Source organism: Heptranchias perlo, chromosome 8 (genome assembly GCF_035084215.1).
Source record: "Heptranchias perlo isolate sHepPer1 chromosome 8, sHepPer1.hap1, whole genome shotgun sequence".
Taxonomy (NCBI): Eukaryota; Metazoa; Chordata; class Chondrichthyes; order Hexanchiformes; family Hexanchidae; genus Heptranchias; species Heptranchias perlo.
Genome location: NC_090332.1, coordinates 41,863,546 through 41,883,097, shown reverse-complemented (window position 1 = coordinate 41,883,097; position 19,552 = coordinate 41,863,546). Strand labels below are relative to the sequence as shown.

The following is a 19,552-nucleotide window of genomic DNA, read 5'->3' as shown; positions in this document are numbered from 1 at the left end:
ATGAGGAAAAACCTTTTTACACAGCAAGTGGTTAGGATCTGGAATGCACTGCCCGAGAGGGTGGTGGAGGCAGATTCAATCATGGCCTTCGAAAGGGAACGGGATAAGTAGTTGAAAGGAAAAAATTTGCAGGGTTACGGAGATAGGGCGGCGGAGTGGGACTAGCTGGATTGCTCTTGCATATAGCCGGCGTGGACTCGATGGGCCGAATGACCTCCTTCCGTGCTGTAACCGTTCTATGATTTTAGTGTGGGTGGTGATGCGTAGTAGGGTGGCTGCCATGGGGCACAATGAGGGAAAGCTGTGCGAGTTCTAGTCAAAACATCTGCTTAAGGCTTTGCTCTGATTCTCCCAAATATGACATTTAAACTACCCACTGTTTATGTAATAGGATGATAAAGAAGAATGTAATTAGATTTTTCTGGGTTAGGGAAGAAAAATAAATTAAGTGAATGGATTTCTTTTCTAGTTTCTGACTTTTAGATTTCAGCCCTCCTGCACTTACCATAACAGATCCTGAAATTCCCGCTTCTTTTTTTGCCTGTTGTAGCCAGGTCTCTGCTGCATCACTTCTGCTCATCTTTTTATCTATTGATTCTGAAGGCAAAGGTTGTTCTGCTCCCTTCACTGGGGCTCGCACTGGTCCTAACACTTTTCTGGAAATTCTATTGCTTTGTCCTAGTAAGTAAATGATAAATCAAAATGAGAACAGTAAATGACAGTGGAAAAAATATGGAACAGCCTTTTACTCTGAGTACTGGAGTTGACCCTTCTGCCCAAAAACATAATCACATTTTCATCAAATTATCTTTTAAAAAAAAATCATGAATTCTTGTGCCATTGTGAAAATGAGATATCTGAACGTACCAGCTGATTTTGGCTGTAAATTCAAGCATGATGAAAGAATATTTTTTTTCAACAAGTTTAGAGCTAAAAATTGTGCCATCAATTTGTACCAAGTTGTGTGTTAAGACATTAATCACATGTTTGCTAGCATAGCAGCCAGGGCCATATCAAAAAACAAGACTCATTCACATGCATCTCTTGCCCACAACTAACTCTCATTGCTCATTCTTGTATTTGACCTTTGTTCATGCTGCTGTGGAACTAATTTCTCTACAAATGAAGATGCTACTTTATTAAACAAAAAGTCTGCTCCACATTATAACACTTCTATTAATTAATCTTATTGCCTCTAATTTATGATTCCGTTTTCAAACGAGAAAAGGGAATGTTGTTCTGAGGAATTTTCCAAGTCAGCCTGGTTACAGTACTGGCTTCGTCAGGTATAGTACCAGTGGGAAAAAGTCCATGGAAAGCAGCTCTGTTAGTTACCCTTAATGGAATGATAATCCCACTACTTGTTTTTTTTTAAAAAGATGACTCATTGCTCTTAAGCACAGACTGGTAAGAGCCAAGTGTGAGGTATGACTCAGAGGTATTAAAAATCACAGTTTACAAGCATAGCTATCCATTGTTTGAGCAACAAGGACCGCCCTACCAGTTAGGTTACTGACTTGCAGGGTTATTTGCAGCTGAGTGGGAAGAATCCCAGCCCCAAAATAATAGGTCTACCCTCCAGGTCCCATTAATGAGCCATGCTGGCTGGTCAATAATCAACAGGGTCTTGGAGCACTGTGACCTGCCTGGCTTTTGATTTAGATGACTGGGCATGCCATAGAGAATCAATTAAGTTCCAATCTCCCCTTGCCAGGTTTTTCATCTTGGGCAGCCTTATAAGGTCATAGCCTTGGCTCAGTTGATAGCACTCTCTCCTCTGAGTCAGAAGGTTGTGGGTTCAAGCCCCAATCCAAAGACTTGAGCACATAATCTAGGCTGCCACGTCAATGCAATTCTGAGGGAGTGCTACACTGTTGGAGGTGCTGTCATTTGGATGAGGAATTAGACTGAAGCCCCTTCTGTCCTCTCAGGTGGACGTAAAATATACAATTTGAAGAAGGAGTAGGGGAGTGCACCCAGTGTCCTGACCAATATTCATCCTTCAACCAACATCACTAAAAAAAAGATTATCTAGTCATTTACCTCACTGCTGCTGGCTGCCATGGTTTCCCTACTTTACAAGTCACTACACTTCAAAAGTAACTAATTGACTGTGAAGCAGTTTGGGACATCCTAAGGTTGTGAAAGGCACTATATAAAAGCAAGTTCGTTCTTTCTTCAGCCATCAATTGGAGATGCAGAGCTTCAGCAGCAACCGCCTGCGTCTCTGCAATCCAATCATGGTGGATACCAAACCCTAGATATATAATGTGTGTTTTGTACAATGACTGATGCGATCTTGCTGCTTTCAGGAGTCTTGCTCTAGTTCTATCATCCTCTCCATACAGAAGCTCCGCATTGCTCCTTTATTCTTACTAATGGTAAGTAAATTAAAATTGTTTCATTAAATTAACAGTATTTTCTGTTGAATATTTAATGTTTCATGGTCTAAGTTGGTTTCTTCTGCATCAGAAAACACAATAGTAAAATACTTGTAACATCTCAAACACTGCAAACAACAACTTGCATTTATATTGCACCTTTCTTTGTCGAAAAATGTCCCAAGGCACTTCACAGAAGTGTAATCAGACAAAAATTGACGAGGAAGTTCCCAACAGAGAAGGAAGGAGAAATATAGGGCTTTCACAGAAAGTATTAAGTACTCTCATGACTTTATAATTCCTGTAAAAAAAAACAGGTTCAGTAATAAATAATATAATTTTTTTTTAGAATCAAGCTTATAAACAGGTATTTCAGATTTTCTCAATTTATACGCTCCATATTCCAATACACTATATACAAACTTAAATATTAGCTATTAAACCATTAATATCATCAATAATAAATACCTTTAATTTTACAGGCATTGTTCCTGTAATTACCTGATAAATTGCTTTGTTGATCATTGCCCATCTTGTTTCTAATTTCACACGAGGATATAGCTTCTGGTACTTTCTCTGAGGTTTTTATAGACTCCGTAACACTCTGGGAAAAAATACCAAATATTCAAGCTTGATGATTCAGTTCTTCCTCTATCCTCTCATTAGTTTCCATTTTTTGGAGTTTTAGTTTTACCTTACTTATGTGTTCATTGTTGTGTCTATCCTTCCAGGTCATTGACTTGTCAGCCCAAATTTTCCAATTGCCATTATTTTAATGCTGATGGTAATTATTCATTTTACATGAATTATTGCCAACGTTAAAATAACACCGATTGGAAAATCTAGGCTATTTCCTGCGGTTTTCCTCAGTTTCTCACTGAATTTTAGCAGAATTACTGGGTTCAATGTAACATTTTAAATGTTATTTCATACAGATTGTCTTCTGTCTTAATAAAGATTTTCTTTCCTTCCCACTTCCTGGATCTCCCTGTGCCACATGCCACCATGATCAAAATTGGACTTGTTACACATATAAAAAAGGTTTTAGATGTTCAAAGTTTTAATTAATTTCTTGAAATAAATTATTTGATCTAAACAAAATAAATATTAAGGATTTTATAAGCAAACAAATTATGTTTTCAAACATACATTCAAAGATATGAAAAGTTTTCTTTATTTAAAAAAGTAGCTGGTTGCTAGCTTACACAGAAGGCGGCAGTAAATTTAGTCTGTTGAATTGCAATGATCCTATATCTTTTATGCTAACAAATGTGACTGTCGCTTATATTCCAGGATTACAATACCAACTTCCTAACTAGATGATCAAAGCTCAAACCTTAAGCCTCAAGCATGAATCAGCTCACCAGTATGAATGCTGCTCATGAAGCTTGCTTAAATCTATTATTTGCAGAAAAGAATAGGGCCTCTGTCATCTGCTCTCCCCCGGCATCACAGCAGAACACTGTGCTGTGCCAATGTGCTCCATCTTGTGGTTCCTTCAAGAACCAGTTAAATTTGCCCAGAACAAATATCATTCAAACTTACAACTGAGACTTGAATTAGAAATATGAATGGGAGTCCAATATTTAATGGTAAAGCAACTTGGTCATCTCACACTTGGGAAGAGTCAGACACCAATACCTCACAATAACAGGCACAGTGCTCATGTCATCTGATTGGTGAAATTGTCCCATTTATACACTGGGGTAGTTTCAAAGGGGGGGGGGGGGGACATAGCAACTGTTAGCTTTCCACCTTCTCACTTAATGGTGTAATTGCTTTTTGGCTCAAATTAGCCTTCTTGTCTGGCTATTTTAAAATCTGGCTGGAAAAAACAGGAATTTAAAAAAATATATATAATTCATTGGAAATAAACTAAACCTGACAAAACGCTTAGTTTTATTTATTCTGTATGGTCAAAGTTTGTTAGGTTTATACAAACAGAGAAAGCAGAAACAGAAATCACTTAATTATTTGAAGGTACTTTGGCTTCCATTTACCATAAAGTATTAGCTTTTACTATTATTAAATCAGCTCTCTCCCTATGGGCAGCATACCCCCAGCTCAAACAGATCAGATCATACAGACACAATATCAAAACTGTTGATATTGCTGAGAAAATGAGTAGTGGGGATTTAAATAGTAATAAGCCTTTCCGAAGTCAATGGGTTAAACTGAGTGAATGATACAAGTATCATAGATTAATGTCTCAGTAAAGGAAGATGTAGTTGAGATACTGGATGGGCTAAAAGTTGATAAAGAGGAGATACTGGAAGGGCTAGCTGTACTTGAAGTAGGTAAGTCACCCAGTCTAGATGGGATGCATCCTAGGTTGCTGAGGGAAGTAAGGGTGGAAATTGCAGAGGTACTGGCCATAATCTTCTAAACATCCTTAGATACAGGGGTGGTGCCAGAGGACTGGAGAATTGCGAATGTTACAGTTACACCTTGTTCAAAAAAAAGTGTAAGGATAAACCCAGCCACTACAGGCCAGTCAGTTTAACCGTGGTGGTGGGGAAACTTTTAGAAACGATAATCTGGGACAGAATTAGCAGTCACTTGGACAAGTGTGGATTGATTAGGGAAAGCCACACGGATTTGTTAAAGGCAAATCGTGATTGGCTAACCTCAGAGTTTTTTGATGAAGTAACAGAGAGGGTAGATGAGGGCAATGCAGCTGATGTGGTGTATATGGCCTTTCAAAAGGCATTTGATAAAGTGCCGCATGGTAGGCTTATCATCAAGATTGCGGCCCATGGAATAATGGGGGCAGTAGCAACGTGGATACAGAATTGGCTAGGTGACAGGAAACAGCGTAATGGTGAACGGTTGTTTTTCGGACTGGAGGGAGATGTACAGTGGTGTTCCCCAGGGGTCGGCACTGGGATAGACAGACAGATATATATATATATATCTAAATAAATAAATAAAATATGCCTTGGACTTGCGTGTACAGGGCACAATTTCAAAATTTGCAGATGACACAAAAGTTGGAAGTGTAGTGAACAGTGGGGAGGATCGTGACAGACTTCAAGAGGACATAGACAGGTTGTTGGAATGGACAGACAGAAGGATTGGAAAAAATTCTGAAGGACAAAATTAGTCTCCACTTGGAGAAGCAAGGATTAATCAGGGATAGTCAACATGGCTTTGTCAAGGGAAGATCATGTCTGACTAATTTGATTGAATTTTTTGAGGGGGTGACTAGGCGTGTGGATGAGGGTAACGCAGTGGATGTGGTATACATGGATTTCAGTAAGGCCTTCGATAAAGTCCCCCACAGGAGACTGGTCAAGAAGGTACGAGCCCATGGAATCCAGGGTGCCTTGGCAGTTTGGATACAAAACTGGCTTAGTGGCAGAAGGCAGAGGGTGATGGTCGAAGGTTGTTTTTGTGACTGGAAGCCTGTGGCCAGTGGGGTACCACAGGGATCGGTGCTGGGTCCCTTGCTGTTTGTGGTCTACATTAATGACTTGGATATGAATGTAAAAGGTATGATCAGTAAGTTCGCTGATGATACAAAAATTGGTAGGGTGGTAAATAGCGAGGAGGATAGCCTCAGTCTGCAGGACGATATAGATGGGTTGGTCAGATGGGCGGAACAATGGCAAATGGAATTTAACCCGGAAAAGTGCGAGGTGATGCACTTTGGAGGGACTAACAAGGCAAGGGAATACACAATGAATGGGAGGACCCTAGGCAAGACAGAGGGATCTTGGTGTGCAAGTTCACAGATCCCTGAAGGCAGCGGAACAGGTAGATAAGGTGGTAAAGAAGGCATATGGGATACTTGCCTTTATTAGCCGAGGCATAGAATATAAGAGCAAGGAGGTTATGATGGAGCTGTATAAAACACTGGTTCGGCCACAGCTGGAGTACTGTGTGCAGTTCTGGTCGCCACACTACAGGAAGGATGTGATCACTTTGGAGAGGGTGCAGAGGAGATTCACCAGGATGTTACCAGGGCTGGAGCGCTTCAGCTATGAAGAGAGACTGGGAAGATTGGGTTTGTTTTCCTTGGAGCAGAGGAGGCTGAGGGGGGACATGATTGACGTGTACAAAATTATGAGGGGCACAGATAGGATGGATACTAAGGAGCTTTTTCCCTTTGTTGAGGGTTCTATAACAAGGGGACATAGATTCAAGGTAAAAGGCGGGAGGTTTAGAGGGGATTTGAGAAATAACTTTTTCACCCAGAGGGTGGTTGGAGTCTGGAACTCACTGCCTGAAAGGGTTGTGGAGGCAGGAACCCTCACAACATTCAAGAAGCATTTGGATGAGCACTTGAAATGCTATAGCATACAAGGCTACGGGCCAAATGCTGGAATATGGGATTAGATTAGACAGGGCTTGATGGCCGGCGTGGACACGATGGGCCGAAGGGCCTCTATCCGTGCTGTATAACTCTATGACACGTGGCAGATGAAATTTAACGCAGAAAAATGTGAGGTGATACATTTCGGTAGGAAGAATGAGGAGAGGCAATATACACTAAAGGGCACAATTCTAAAAGGGGTACAGGAACAGAGAGATCTGGGGGTATATGTACACAAATCACTGAAGGTGGCAGGGCAGGTTGAGAAAGCAGTTAAAAAAGCATACAGGATCCTGGGCTTTATAAATGGATGTGGAGATGCCGGTGATGGACTGGGGTGGACAAATGTAAGGAATCTTACAACACCAGGTTATAGTCCAACAAATTTATTTTAAAATCACAAGCTTTCGGAGATTATCTCCTTCGTCAGATGATTCTGACGAAGGAGATAATCTCCGAAAGCTTGTGATTTTAAAATAAATTTGTTGGACTATAACCTGGTGTTGTAAGATTCCTTACATTTATAAATGGAGGCATGGAGTACAAAAGCAAGGAAGTCACGATGAACCTTTATAAAACACTGGTTCGACCACAACTGGAGTATTGTGTTCAGTTCTGGGGACCGCACTTTAGGAAAGATGTGAAGGCCTTAAAGAGGGTGCAGAAAAGAATTACTAGAATGATTCCAGGGATGAGGGACTTTAGTAACGTGGATAGACTGGAGAAGCTGGGGTTGTTCTCTTTGGAACAGAGAAGGTTAAGAGGAGATTTGATAGAGGTATTCAAAATCATGAAGTGTCTAGACAGAGTCAATAGAGAGAAACTATTCCCATTGACAGAAGGGTCAAGAACCAGAGGACATAGATTTAAGGTGAATGGCAAAAGAACCAAAGGTGAAATGAGGAAATTTTTTTAAAAAAAAAACACAGCTGATGGTTAGGATCTGGAATGCACTGCCCGAGGGGGTGGTGGAGGCAGATTCAATCATAGCTTTCAAAAGGGAACTGGTTAAGTACTTGAAAGGAAAAAATTTGCAGGGCTACAGGGATAGGTCAGGGGAGTGGGACTAGCTGGATTGCTCTTGCATAGAGCCGGTACAAACTCGATGGGCCAAATGGCCTCCTTCCAAGCTGTAATCTTTCTATGATTCGAATACACTGTCCATTCAGGTCTTTGGGTTGTAAAGTTAGTACAGGCTCTGTCCAGAAAAACAGTGGCAAATTGGATTGTTCCTGTGCTGCCTGTAAAGAGAGAATTCACATGGCAGCATGTCAGTAGCTGGGTAATGGAGTAAAGATTCTCTATTACGGCCCCTGGGTTATGTTATCATTTATCTAGATGTTGAGCAGAACAAGCTGCACTCCAGATTGTAGGGGAGATGAGGTCGACATATGGGAGTGACTGATGATGCTGAATCAAAGCAAATATCTTGCGCAAAAACCTGAAAATTGTCACACAGTCCGAAAGTCTTTGGGCTTGATTGTCCGACCTCCGAGCCAGCGGGTTTGTGGCAGGGGGGCTCCGAAAATTGGGGATTCCCGGGGCGGGGCCGGAGCCTGGCTCCAACCCGCCCACTTCCGGGTTCCCCAGTGACGTGCTTAGATGCGCGCGCAGCCCCCGCATGCGGGATTGCCGGCGGGATCCCACTTAAACCAATTAAGTAGGTACTTCAGGTCGTTTGCAGACCTGATTGACATGATATTTTAGGAGGGGTGGGATTTTCATATCAACTGAGACTGTTTCCCGTACTGGGGGAAACACTCCCAGTTGAAATGGATGTGTTGCAGCCACCAGCCTGTGGCAGCTGCAAAGGTCCATTTGACAGGTGGTGGGGGGGGTGGGGGGGGTGGGGAAGGGAGACCCTAATTCATTGCAGGAGGCCAATCTGTCACTTTGGACAAAGTTTGGCCTCCACTACCCTTCTCCTAACAATAAAATTCACAACCTTGCAACCTCAACCCCGGTGTCCAGACACATTTACCTACCTTGCGGGCCCCCTCAAACGTACATCTTGCGGATGGGGGCTGCCATAGCTGCAGTCATGACCTCCTTGGAGGACGAACAGCATCACGAGCCTCACCGGCCACCTCTGACACGTGGAGCTCCACAACACAGTGCTGTGACACATCCACCTGCACAGCAAGAGGGAGGGCAACCGCAGAGAGAGATGTGTCGCAGAAGGCACTACCCTTTCCATAGGGTCTACAGACAGAGGCTCAGCTTCCTGGACCTCTCTAAGGAGCAGTGCACATGGAGACTCAGAGTCACTCGACATGTAGTCGTAGACATCTGCAGCCTCCTTGATGCCGAGCTGCTCCCGGCTGGCCCGAGCACCATCTTCTTACCTGTCGTTGTCAAAGTCACCACTGCCCTCAACAACTTCTCCTCCGCATCCTTTCAGTGCGCCACCGGGGACATGGCCAGTGTCTCAGTCGTCTGCACAAAAGAGCCCTGCAAATGCACCCACACCCACTCTGCAGTGACACAATGGGTGGCATCAGGTTTGGGTCTTCATGGTGATCCACAGGAAGGGGCATTATTCCGCAAACCAGACAAGATTTTCAAAGACGTGGCAGTAGTGGTAATAACAATTTTTATGATTTTTTTTTTGCAAAACAAAGGAAAATCAATGAAAAACATGACATTTCGTCTTTCAACCCTATGCATCCTCTGTGCTCACAAATCCTTCGCCTTACATTTACGGGAACCCCCGACGTGGTGCTACCCCTGTGGCTTCAGCAGAGGTAGTGGCAGGTTGCTCTTGTCCATGCCCTGACCGATGAGATGCTTTGCGCGGACGCCCTCTGGGTTTTGGTGCTCCAAAGACTGCTCCACCTGCACAGGGGAAGACTCGGCCAACTGGAGAGGGGGCAGCATTGCAGGTACTGGTTGAGAGGGGGGCAACAGGTGAGACGTGGGAGTGCTTTGAGTGGTGTCCCCACTTCCATGTCCCCTTTCACCATCATCCCTCTCCTGACCTAGGCCCACATCACTCCTTCCATCCTGCTGGACGAATTGTGTGAAGCCTTGGAAGGCCAGTTGTAAGGATCTGTCAGCCTGTTTAAGACGGCAGAATGTTGCTCACCCTGAATCCGAACGGCCGTTGTCAGGGCCTGAATGGACTCATTGGTCAGCCGTGCTTGAAGCTCGATGGAGGCTCGCCTTTCCTCCATCGCAGACATTCCTGCACCTACCCGCGACACTATCTCAGAGATGCATCCACGTCCCTGTGACAGTATTCCACGCGTGCAGGAGTTGGACTCCTCCATCCTCTGCGCGATTGTGGAGAGTGCGTGTGGCAACTGTTCCAGTACCTCGGCAATGTGCTGCTGCCCCTCGATGACTCTCCTTTTCATGGCTGGCCCCCAGGGTTCAGCATCTGGGTCCAACTGAGCAGAGCCTGGAGAAGAGTGCTCCCACCAATGCGGACTCTCCATGGCTGCCCCTGCCACAAAGGTCTGCTCCCGCTCACATGTACGTGGTGACTCACCACGTGCAAGCCCAACTAAGTGAGGACGGGGACCCACCGAGGTGTGTGTATCTGTGCTGGTCGATTGATGGCTCAGATGTGATGATGGACCATTAGAGGCCGGCAGGTCCTCTGAGGAATCGCCCTCCACTGTCACGGCGGTCGCAGATGGGCCTGCAAGAGAACAAAAAGCAATATTAAGCATGTGGACAGATGTTGAGGTGCTGCAGATGCCAAGTGATGCTAAGATCATTCGCTATCATGAGTGCTGAGTGTTAGATTTCGGTCACCAGCCGCTTGTGCAATCCCAGTCTCGGCATCCGCCATGGACAGGCACTCCAGCGTGTGGCTTATCTCGAGTGCCTGCTGCTCCGCATCTGTTAATGCCACCTGGTGTGGCGGACCCCCTCCGGTCCTTGCCCTCTCCCAGGCATTCTGGCATCTCTTCTCCTATCAAGGCAAAACACTGAGGCGTGATTGAGTGATGGTTGCATGGTGACCTGCTGCATGCATCGGTGTGGGTGAGGTTGAGCGTGAGGGAGATGCATGGGAGGGTGCGTGTGAGACATAGCCATGAGATTGTATGAGGATTGGGTTGCGTGGTAGTGTTCGAATGGGAACTGGGGTGGTGAGTACGTGCAGGCAAGGTGAGGATGATAGTTGAGTGGAAGTGAGGAGTGATGTGAGAGCGTTGTGGTGGCAGTGCAGAAGGGGTTGTGTGGTGGTAGAGGTGATATGGAAGACGGAGTGTGCGAGAATGTGTAAGTATACTCACTTTGGCTGACCTGGTTAGGTCATTAAATCTCTTCCTGCACTGCACCCAGGTTCTGGACACATTGACACTGCTGGTGACCTCCTCGGCCACCTCCACCTTCTTGGTGGTGGAGGGAGGGCACTTCCTCCCATCCGATGGGAAAAACATTTCCCTCCTACTCCTCACCCCATCGAATAGCACCTAGAGTGAGGAGTCAGAAAACCTTGGAGCAGCCTTGCCTCTGGCCTGTTCCACGCTCCTAAATTGGTTGTTAGCTGCAGGAGGAGCATTGGAGGACTGCCCCTTTAAATAGGGCTCCTCCTGCTGACAGCCTGTGATGCGGGTGCGCAGTGTCTAGGACGGGAAACCCGGAAGCCAAGGTAAGTGCCTTCAATTAGGCTGCGATTGCGTGCGGAGCACCCTCAATTCACTGGGCGCGTTACCCACCACCTAACCAGGTCAACCAGGTTACCCACGCGCCCAGTCGATCCCCCGCTGCCAACCTGCCTCCCTCCTAAAATCGAGCCCTTTAATGGCTTTTAAAGGCAAAATGAACTTAGTAAGGATGTCATTCCTTCCACTACATTAATGAGGCCTCGACTCAAGATTAATCAGCTTTTTCTTTTTCAGCAGATCCTTCAAAAGATTAGGTTACCAAACTGATCATCAATACATTAGGAGTAAATCATACATCATATCATCCCTCAGCTATAATTTAGAAACTGCAGAATACAACTAACAAATGTTGTCTTAATTAGACTATTCCAATGTAGTCTGAACATGAGTCGATTTTGATTCCCAGCAAGTTTTGGACAGGCAGGGGATGGGGCGAGTCCAAAATGCACTGGCTGGCCAATATTTGGCCAGAGTGAGTATAATGTGGGAAAATGTGAATTTGTCCACTTTGGCAGGAGGAATAGAAAAGCAGTATATTATTTAAATGGAGAGAGATTGCAGAACTCTGAGGTACAGAGGGATCTGGGTGTCTTAGTACATGAATCACAAAAATTAGTACGCAGGTTTGGCAGGTGATTAGGAATGCAAATGGAAAGTTGTCATTTATTGCAAGGGGAATGGAATATAAAAATAGAGATGTTTTGCTACAGTTATACAGGGCATTGGTGAGACCACATCTAGAATACTGTGTGCAGTTTTGGTCTCCTTATTTAAGAAAGGACATAATTGCTTTAGAGGCTATTCAGAGAAGGTTCACTCAACTGATTCCTGGGATGAGGGGGTTATCTTATGAGGAAAGGTTGGACAAGTTGGGCTTGTATACATTCGAGTTTAGAAGAATGAGAGGTAATCTTATTGAAACATAAGATCCTGAGGGGACTTGAAGGGGTAGATGCTGAGAGGATGTTTCCCCTTGTGGGAGAGACTAGAACTAGGGGCTACAGTTTAAAAATAAGTGGTCTCCCATTTAAGACAGAGATGAGGAGAATTTTTTTCTCCGAGGGTCGTGAGTCTGTGGAACTCCCTTCCCCAGAGAGCGATGGAGGTAGGGTCATTGAATATTTTTAAGGCTGAGTTAGATAGATTCCTGAATAACAAGGGAGTCAAAAGTTATAGTAGGTAGATGGGAAAGTAGGGTTGAGGTCACAATCAGATCAGCCATGATCTTATCAAATGGCGGAGCAGGCTCAAGGGGCCGAAAGGCCTACTGCTGCTCTTAATTTGTATGTTTGTAATTCAGGCCAGCGGTATTTTAACTCCTGGGCCTCATTAACATTTGATTGGTGGGTTTGCTACCCGACTGTCAGGAAGCCCACCCATTTTCATAACGCAATTCTCAGCTGGCTCGCAAAGGCCTATTTAAAGAAGGAATGCACCTCTTAAAGGAAGATTGCCTGAGGCAAAGAAGCTAAGGGCAGTGATGACTTTGCAAACCACTGGCAAAGCATAGCCACCTGAGCAAGCGGGCACTGTTGCAGGAAGCTGCAAAGATTAGCAACAACCTGCCTGGTGAATCACAGCCTCCTGGTGCCGTATTCCTCAGTCATATCCAGCAAAGTGATTCAACTTGGGACTAATGTCCTTGCAGGGAGGTTAACTAGTGCTGTGGGGGAAGGTTTAAACTAATTTGGCAGGGGGAGAGGTACCAGGATGAAGCATTAGAGAGGAGATACAAGGTGCATAGAGGACTGGGAGAGACACACAGTATTAGAATAAAGAGTAGTTCCGAAATAGGAGGGATCAAACAGGGGGGAAATGCGAGGCAAAGTAAGATGGGTTTGGAGTACATGTGTGTAAATCCACAGAGCGTGGCAAATAAGGTTGATGAGCTGCAGGCACAAGCAGCCATGAGATTATGATATAGTGGCAGGAGTTAAAATACCTGGCTCAAACAAGGGGAGGAACGGGCACTGGCTACAATGTATTCAGGAAAGATGTAAGGAATCTTACAACACCAGGTTATAGTCCAACTGTTTTATTTGAAAATCACAAGCTTTCGGAGGCTTTCTCTTTCGTCAGGTGAGCAAGTGTGTACGATTCCTTACATTTGTCAACCCCAGTCCATCACCGGCATCTCCACATTCAGGAAAGATGGGGAAGGAAAGAAAAGGAGTGGGGGGGGGGGGGGGCAGTATTGATCAAAGATAATGTTACAGCACTAGAAAGGGATAATGTACTTGACGGTTCACAGACAGAATCTATTTGGTTAGAATTAAAGAACAAGAGAGGAGCTATTACATTTCTGGGTGTATAGGTCGCCAAATAGTGGGAAGGGGACAGAGGAGCAAATTTGCAGGCAAATTGCAGAAAGATGCAAGAACTTTAGAGTTGTGATAATGAGGGGGGACTTCAATTATCCTAATATAGACTGGGAAAATAACAATGTAAGGGCAAAGAGGGGGAGGAATTCCTGAAATGTGTACAAGAGAACTTTCCTGATCAGTATGTTCGCAGCCCAACGAGGAAGGAAGCAGTGCTGGATCTAGTTCTGGGGAATGAACTGGGGCAAGTGGAGCATGTTTCAGAGGGGGGACATTTGGGAAACAGTGATCACAATATTAGGTTTAGAGTAGTTATGGAGAATGACTAGGATAAATCAAATAGGAAACTACTCAACTGAAGGAGGGCTAATTTCAGTGATTTGAAAAGGGATCTGGCCCAGGTGGATTGGAATGAAAGACTGGCAGGTCAAACAGTAAATGAGCAATGGGAGGCCTTCAAAGAGGAAATAGTTTGGGTACAAACTAGGCACATTCCCATCAGGGGGAAAGGAAGGGGATCCAAAGCTAGAGCTCCCTGGATGACTAAAGTTATAGAGGTTAAAACGAAACAGAAAAAGGAGGCCTATGATAAATGTCAGGTTCATAATTCAGTAGAGAACCAAGCTGAATAGAAAAAGTACAGGGCAGAACTGAAAAAGGAAATAAAAGGGGCAAAGAGAGTGTATGAGAATAGATGAGCGGGTAACATAAAAGGGAACCCGAAAGTCTTTTATAAACATATAAATAGTAAAAAGGTAGTCAAAGGAAGGATAGGGCCGAGAAGGAGATCTTGTTGTGGAGACAGAGGGCATCGCTGAGGTATTAAACAAGTACTTTGCATCTGTCTTCACTAAAGAGGATGCTGCTAATATCACAGTAAAGGAGGAGGTAGTAGAGAAATTGGATAGGATAAAAATAGATGAAGAGGAGGTACTTAAAAGGTTGGCAGCGCTCAAAGTAAAAAAACTCACCAAGTCCGGATGGGATGCTGAGGGAAGTAAGGGTGGAAATTGGGGAGGCTCTGGCCATAATCTTCCAATCCTCCTTAGATATGGGAATGGTGCCAGAGGATTGCAAATGTTACACTCCTGTTCAAAAAAGGGGAGAGGGATAAACCCAGCAATTACAGGCCAGTCAGCCTAACATCGGTGGTGGGGAAACTTTTAGAGACAATAATCGGGACAAAATTAATTGTTGGCGCTTGGAAAAATATGGGTTAATAAATGAAAGACAACACAGATTTGTTATAGGCAAATCTTGTTTGCCTAACTTGATTGAGTTCTTTGATGAAGTAACAGAGAGGGTTGATGAGGGTAGTCTGGTTGATGCAGTGCATTGAAGCCCATGGGATTAAAGGGGCAGTGGCTACGTGGATACGAAATTGGCTAAGGGACAGAAAGCAGAGAGTAGTGATGAGCTGTTGTTTTTTCAGACTGGAGAGAAGTGGGGAGTGGTGTCCCCATAGGTCTGTTCCCCACTGCTCCTTTTGATATATATTAATGACCTGGATTTGGGTATACAAGGCATTACAGGGGTACGGTAGCATACTGGTTATGTTACTGGACTGGTAACCTAGAGGCCTGGACTAATAATCCGGAGTCATGAGTTCAAATCCTGCCACGGCAGCTGGGGAATTTAAATTCAATTAATTAAATAAAAAAATCTGGAATTAAAAAAACTAGGATCAGTAATGGTGGCCATGAAACTACCGGATTGTCATAAAAACCCATCTGGTTCACTAATGCCCTTTAGGGAAGGAAACCTGCCGTTCTTACCCAGTCTGGCCTATATGTGACTGCAGACGCACAGCAATGTGGTTGATTCTTAATTGCCCTCTGAAATGGCCGAGCAAGCCACTCAGTTGTAAAATCTCGCTTAAAGTCATAATAAGAATAAAACCGGACGGACCACTAGGCACCGGACATGACAAAGGCCAGTCGACCCTGCAAAGTCCTCCTCACTAACATCTGGGGACTTGCGCAAAAATTGGGAGAGCTGTCCCACAGTCTAGTCATGCAACAGCCTGACATAGCCATACTCTCAGAATCATACCTTTCAGCCAATGTCTTCCATTACCATCCCTGGGTATGTCCTGACCCACCAGAGGTATACAGTCAGGAAGGAGAGGCCCTGGGAGTCCTCAACATTGATTCTGGACCCCATGAAATCTCATGGCACAGGTCAAACATGGGCAACGAAACCTCCTGCTGATTACCACCTACCGCCTTCTCTCAGCTGATGAATCAGTCCTCCTCCATGTTGAGAAGAACTGAGGGGAGCAAGGGCACAGAATGTACTCTGGGTGGGGGACTTCAATGTCCATCACCAAGAGTGGCTCGGTAGCACCACTACGGACCGAGCTGGCCGAATCCTGAAGGACATAGCTGCCAGACTGGACCTGCGGCAGGTGGTGAGCGAACCAACACGAGGGAAAAACCTACTTGATCTCGTCCTCACCAATCGACCTGTCGCAGATGCATCTGTCCATGACAGTATTGGCAAGAGTGACCACCGCACAGTCCTCATGGAGAAGAAGTCCCGTCTTCGCACTGAGGACACCATCCAACGGGTGGTGTGGCACTATCACAGTGCTAAATGGGATAGAATCAGAACAGATCGAGCAGCTCAAAAATGAGGTACTGTGGGCCATCAGCAGCAGCAGAATTGTATTCCAGCACAATCTGTAACCTCATACCATTACCAACAAGCCAGGGGATCAACCCTGGTTCAATGAGTATAGAAGAGCATGCCAGGAGCAGCACAGGTGTACCTAAAAATGAGGTGCCAACCTGGTGAAGCCACAACTCAGGACTACATGCATGCTAACAGCGGAAGCAACATGCTATAGACAGAGCTAAGCGATTCCACAACCAACAGATCAGATCAAAGCTCTGCAGTCCTGCCACATCCAGTCGTGAATGGTGGTGGACAATTAAACAACTAACCGGAGGAGGAGGCGCTGTAAACATCCCCATCCTCAATGATGGCAGAGTCCAGCACATCACTGCAAACGACAAGGCTGAACCGTCTTCAGCCAGAAGTGCCGAGTGGATGATCCATCTCAGCCTCCTCCTGATATCCCCTCCATCACAGAAGCCAGTCTTCAGCCAATTTGATTCACTCCACGTGATATCAAGAAACGGCCGAGTGCACTGGATACAGCAAAGGCTATGGGCCCCGACAGCATCCCGGCTTTAGTGCTGAAGACTTGTGCTCCAGAACTAGCCGCACCACTAGCCAAACTGTTCCAGTACAGCTACAACACTGTCATCTACCCAACAATGTGGAAAATTGCCCAGGTATGTCCTGTCCACAAAAAGCAGGACAAATCCTATCCGGCCAATTACCGCCCCATCAGTCTACTCTCAATCATCAGCAAAGTGATGGAAGGTGTCGTCGACAGTGCTATCAAGCGGCACTTACTCACCAATAACCTGCTCACCGACGCTCAGTTTGGGTTCCGCCAGGACCACTCGGCTCCAGACCTCATTACAGCCTTGGTCCAAATATCGACAAAAAAAGAGCTGAATTCCAGAGGTGAGGTGAGAGTGACTGCCCTTGACATCAAGGCAGCATTTGACCGAGTGTGGCACCAAGGAGCCCTAGTAAAATTGAAGTCAATGGGAATCAGGGGAAAACTCTCCGGTGGCTGGAGTCATACCTAGCACAAAGGAAGATGGTAGTGGTTGTTGGAGGCCAATCATCTCAGCCCCAGGACATTGCTGCATGAGTTCTTCAGGGTAGTGTCCTTGGCCCAACCATCTTCAGCTGCTTCATCAATGACCTTCCCTCCATCATTAGGTCAGAAATGGGGATGTTCGCTGATGATTGCACAGTGTTCAGTTCCATTCGCAACCAGTCAGATAATGAAGCAGATTGTGCCCGCATGAAGCAAGACCTGGACAACATCCAGGCTTGGGCTGATAAGTGGGAAGTAACATTCACGCCAGACAAGTGGCAGGCAATGACTATCTCCAACAAGAGTCTAACCACCTCCCCATGACATTCAACGGCATTATCATCGCCGAATCCCCCACCATCAACATCCTGGGGGTCACCATTGACCAGTAACTTAACTGGACCAGCCACATAAATACTGTGGCTACAAGAGCAGGTCAGAGGCTGGGTATTCTGCGGTGAGTGACTCACCTCCTGACTCCCCAAAGCCTTTCCACCATCTACAAGGCACAAGTCAGGAGTGTGATGGAATACTCTCCACTTGCCTGGATGAGTGTAGCTCCAACATCTCTCAAGAAGCTCGACACCATCCAAGAGAAAGCAGCCCGCTTGATTGGCACCCCATCCACCACCCTAAACATTCACTCCCTTCACCACCGGCGCACCGTGGCTGCAGTGTGTACCATCCACAGGATGCACTGCAGCAACTCGCCAAAGCTTCTTCGACAGCACCTCCCAAACCCGCGACCTCTACCACCTAGAAGGACAAGGGCAGCAGGCACATGGGAACAACACCACTTGCACGTTCCTCTCCAAGTCACACACCATCTCGACTTGGAAATATATCGCCGTTCTTTCATTGCCGCTGGGTCAAAATCCTGGAACTCCCTTCCTAACAGGACTGTGGGAGAACCTTCACCACACGGACTGCAGCAGTTCAAGAAGGCGGCTCACCACTTCTCAAGGGCAATTAGGGATGGGCAATAAATGCTGGCAGATGACACGTAACTCGGAAACGTGGTAAACAGCGAGGAGGATAATAGACTTCAGGAGAACATTGACAGACTGGTGAAACGGGCAGCCACATGTCAGATGAAATTTAACGCAGAGAAGTGTAAAGTGATTTATTTTAGTAGGAAGAATGAGGAGAGGCAATATAAACTAAATTGTACAATTTATTGGGGGTGCAGGAACAGAGACATCTGGGGATGTATGTATACAAGTCTTTGAAGGTGGCATGACGATTTGAAAAGCCTGTTAAAAAGGCATACGGGATCCTTAGCTTTATAAATAGAGGCATAGAGTACAAAAGCAAGGAAGTTATGCTATACCTTCATAAAACACTGGTTAGGCCCCAGCTAGAGTTTTGTGGCCAACTCTGGGCACCACAATATAGGAAGGATGTGAAGGCCTTAGAGAGGGTGCAGAGGAGATTTACTGGAATGGTACCAGGGATGAAAGACTTCAGTTAAATGGAGACACTAGAGAAGCTGGGGTTGTTCTCCTCAGAGCAGAGAAGGTTAAGGGGAAGATTTGATAGAGGTGTTCAAAATGGTGAAGGGTTTTGATAGAGTAAATAAGGAGACACTGTTTCCAGTGGCAGAAGGGTCAGTAACCAGAGGACATAGATTTAAGGTAATTGGCAAAAGAGAGAGGCGACATGAGGAAAAAAAAATTTACACAGCGAGTTATGATGATCTGGAATGCACTGCCTGAAAGGGTGGTGGAAGCAGATTCAACAATAACTTTCAAAAGGGAATTGGATAAATACCTGTAGGGGAAAAATTTGCAAGGCTATGGGGAAAGAGCAGGGGGGTGGGACTAATTGGATAGCTCTTTCACAGGCACGATGGACTGAATGGCAGCTTTCTGTGCTGTATCATTCTATGACTCTGAGGGCTGCGACCAGCCCTTCTCATTTGCTGTCTTCTAAGAGGCACACCTACTGCTTGTTCTGGTTGTTGAGGCTGAGGCTGTCACTGCTGCTGCAGCTCCTCTTTCTTCAACTGTCCTTCCATGCAAAGCAATGAAGCAAAAATAGCACCCATGATAAGCTACGGGAGCTTAATCAGGATAAGTAAGGCAAAAAATAAACAGAAAGCAATCCACAAGCCGAAAATTGCTTTGGAAATTCACAAAGTACAATAGCACACAAAACTCTAAGAAGTAGAACCAAATGGCTGCAGCTGAGTGCCCCGTTAAGTGGTGCTTATAGTGAGTGAGTCTGACAGTTCCTGA

General features: G+C 45.3%; 1 protein-coding gene across 1 annotated transcript in view; it reads right to left on the bottom strand.

Moving 5' to 3' along the window:
• cfap36 (cilia and flagella associated protein 36) overlaps nt 1-19,552 on the bottom strand; it is a 110,670-nt gene that overhangs the window by 17,628 nt on the left and 73,490 nt on the right. Inside the window, 2 exon segments of the mRNA XM_067989028.1 lie at nt 506-678; nt 2,883-2,985. Coding sequence (XP_067845129.1) covers nt 506-678; nt 2,883-2,985 — 276 coding nt within the window.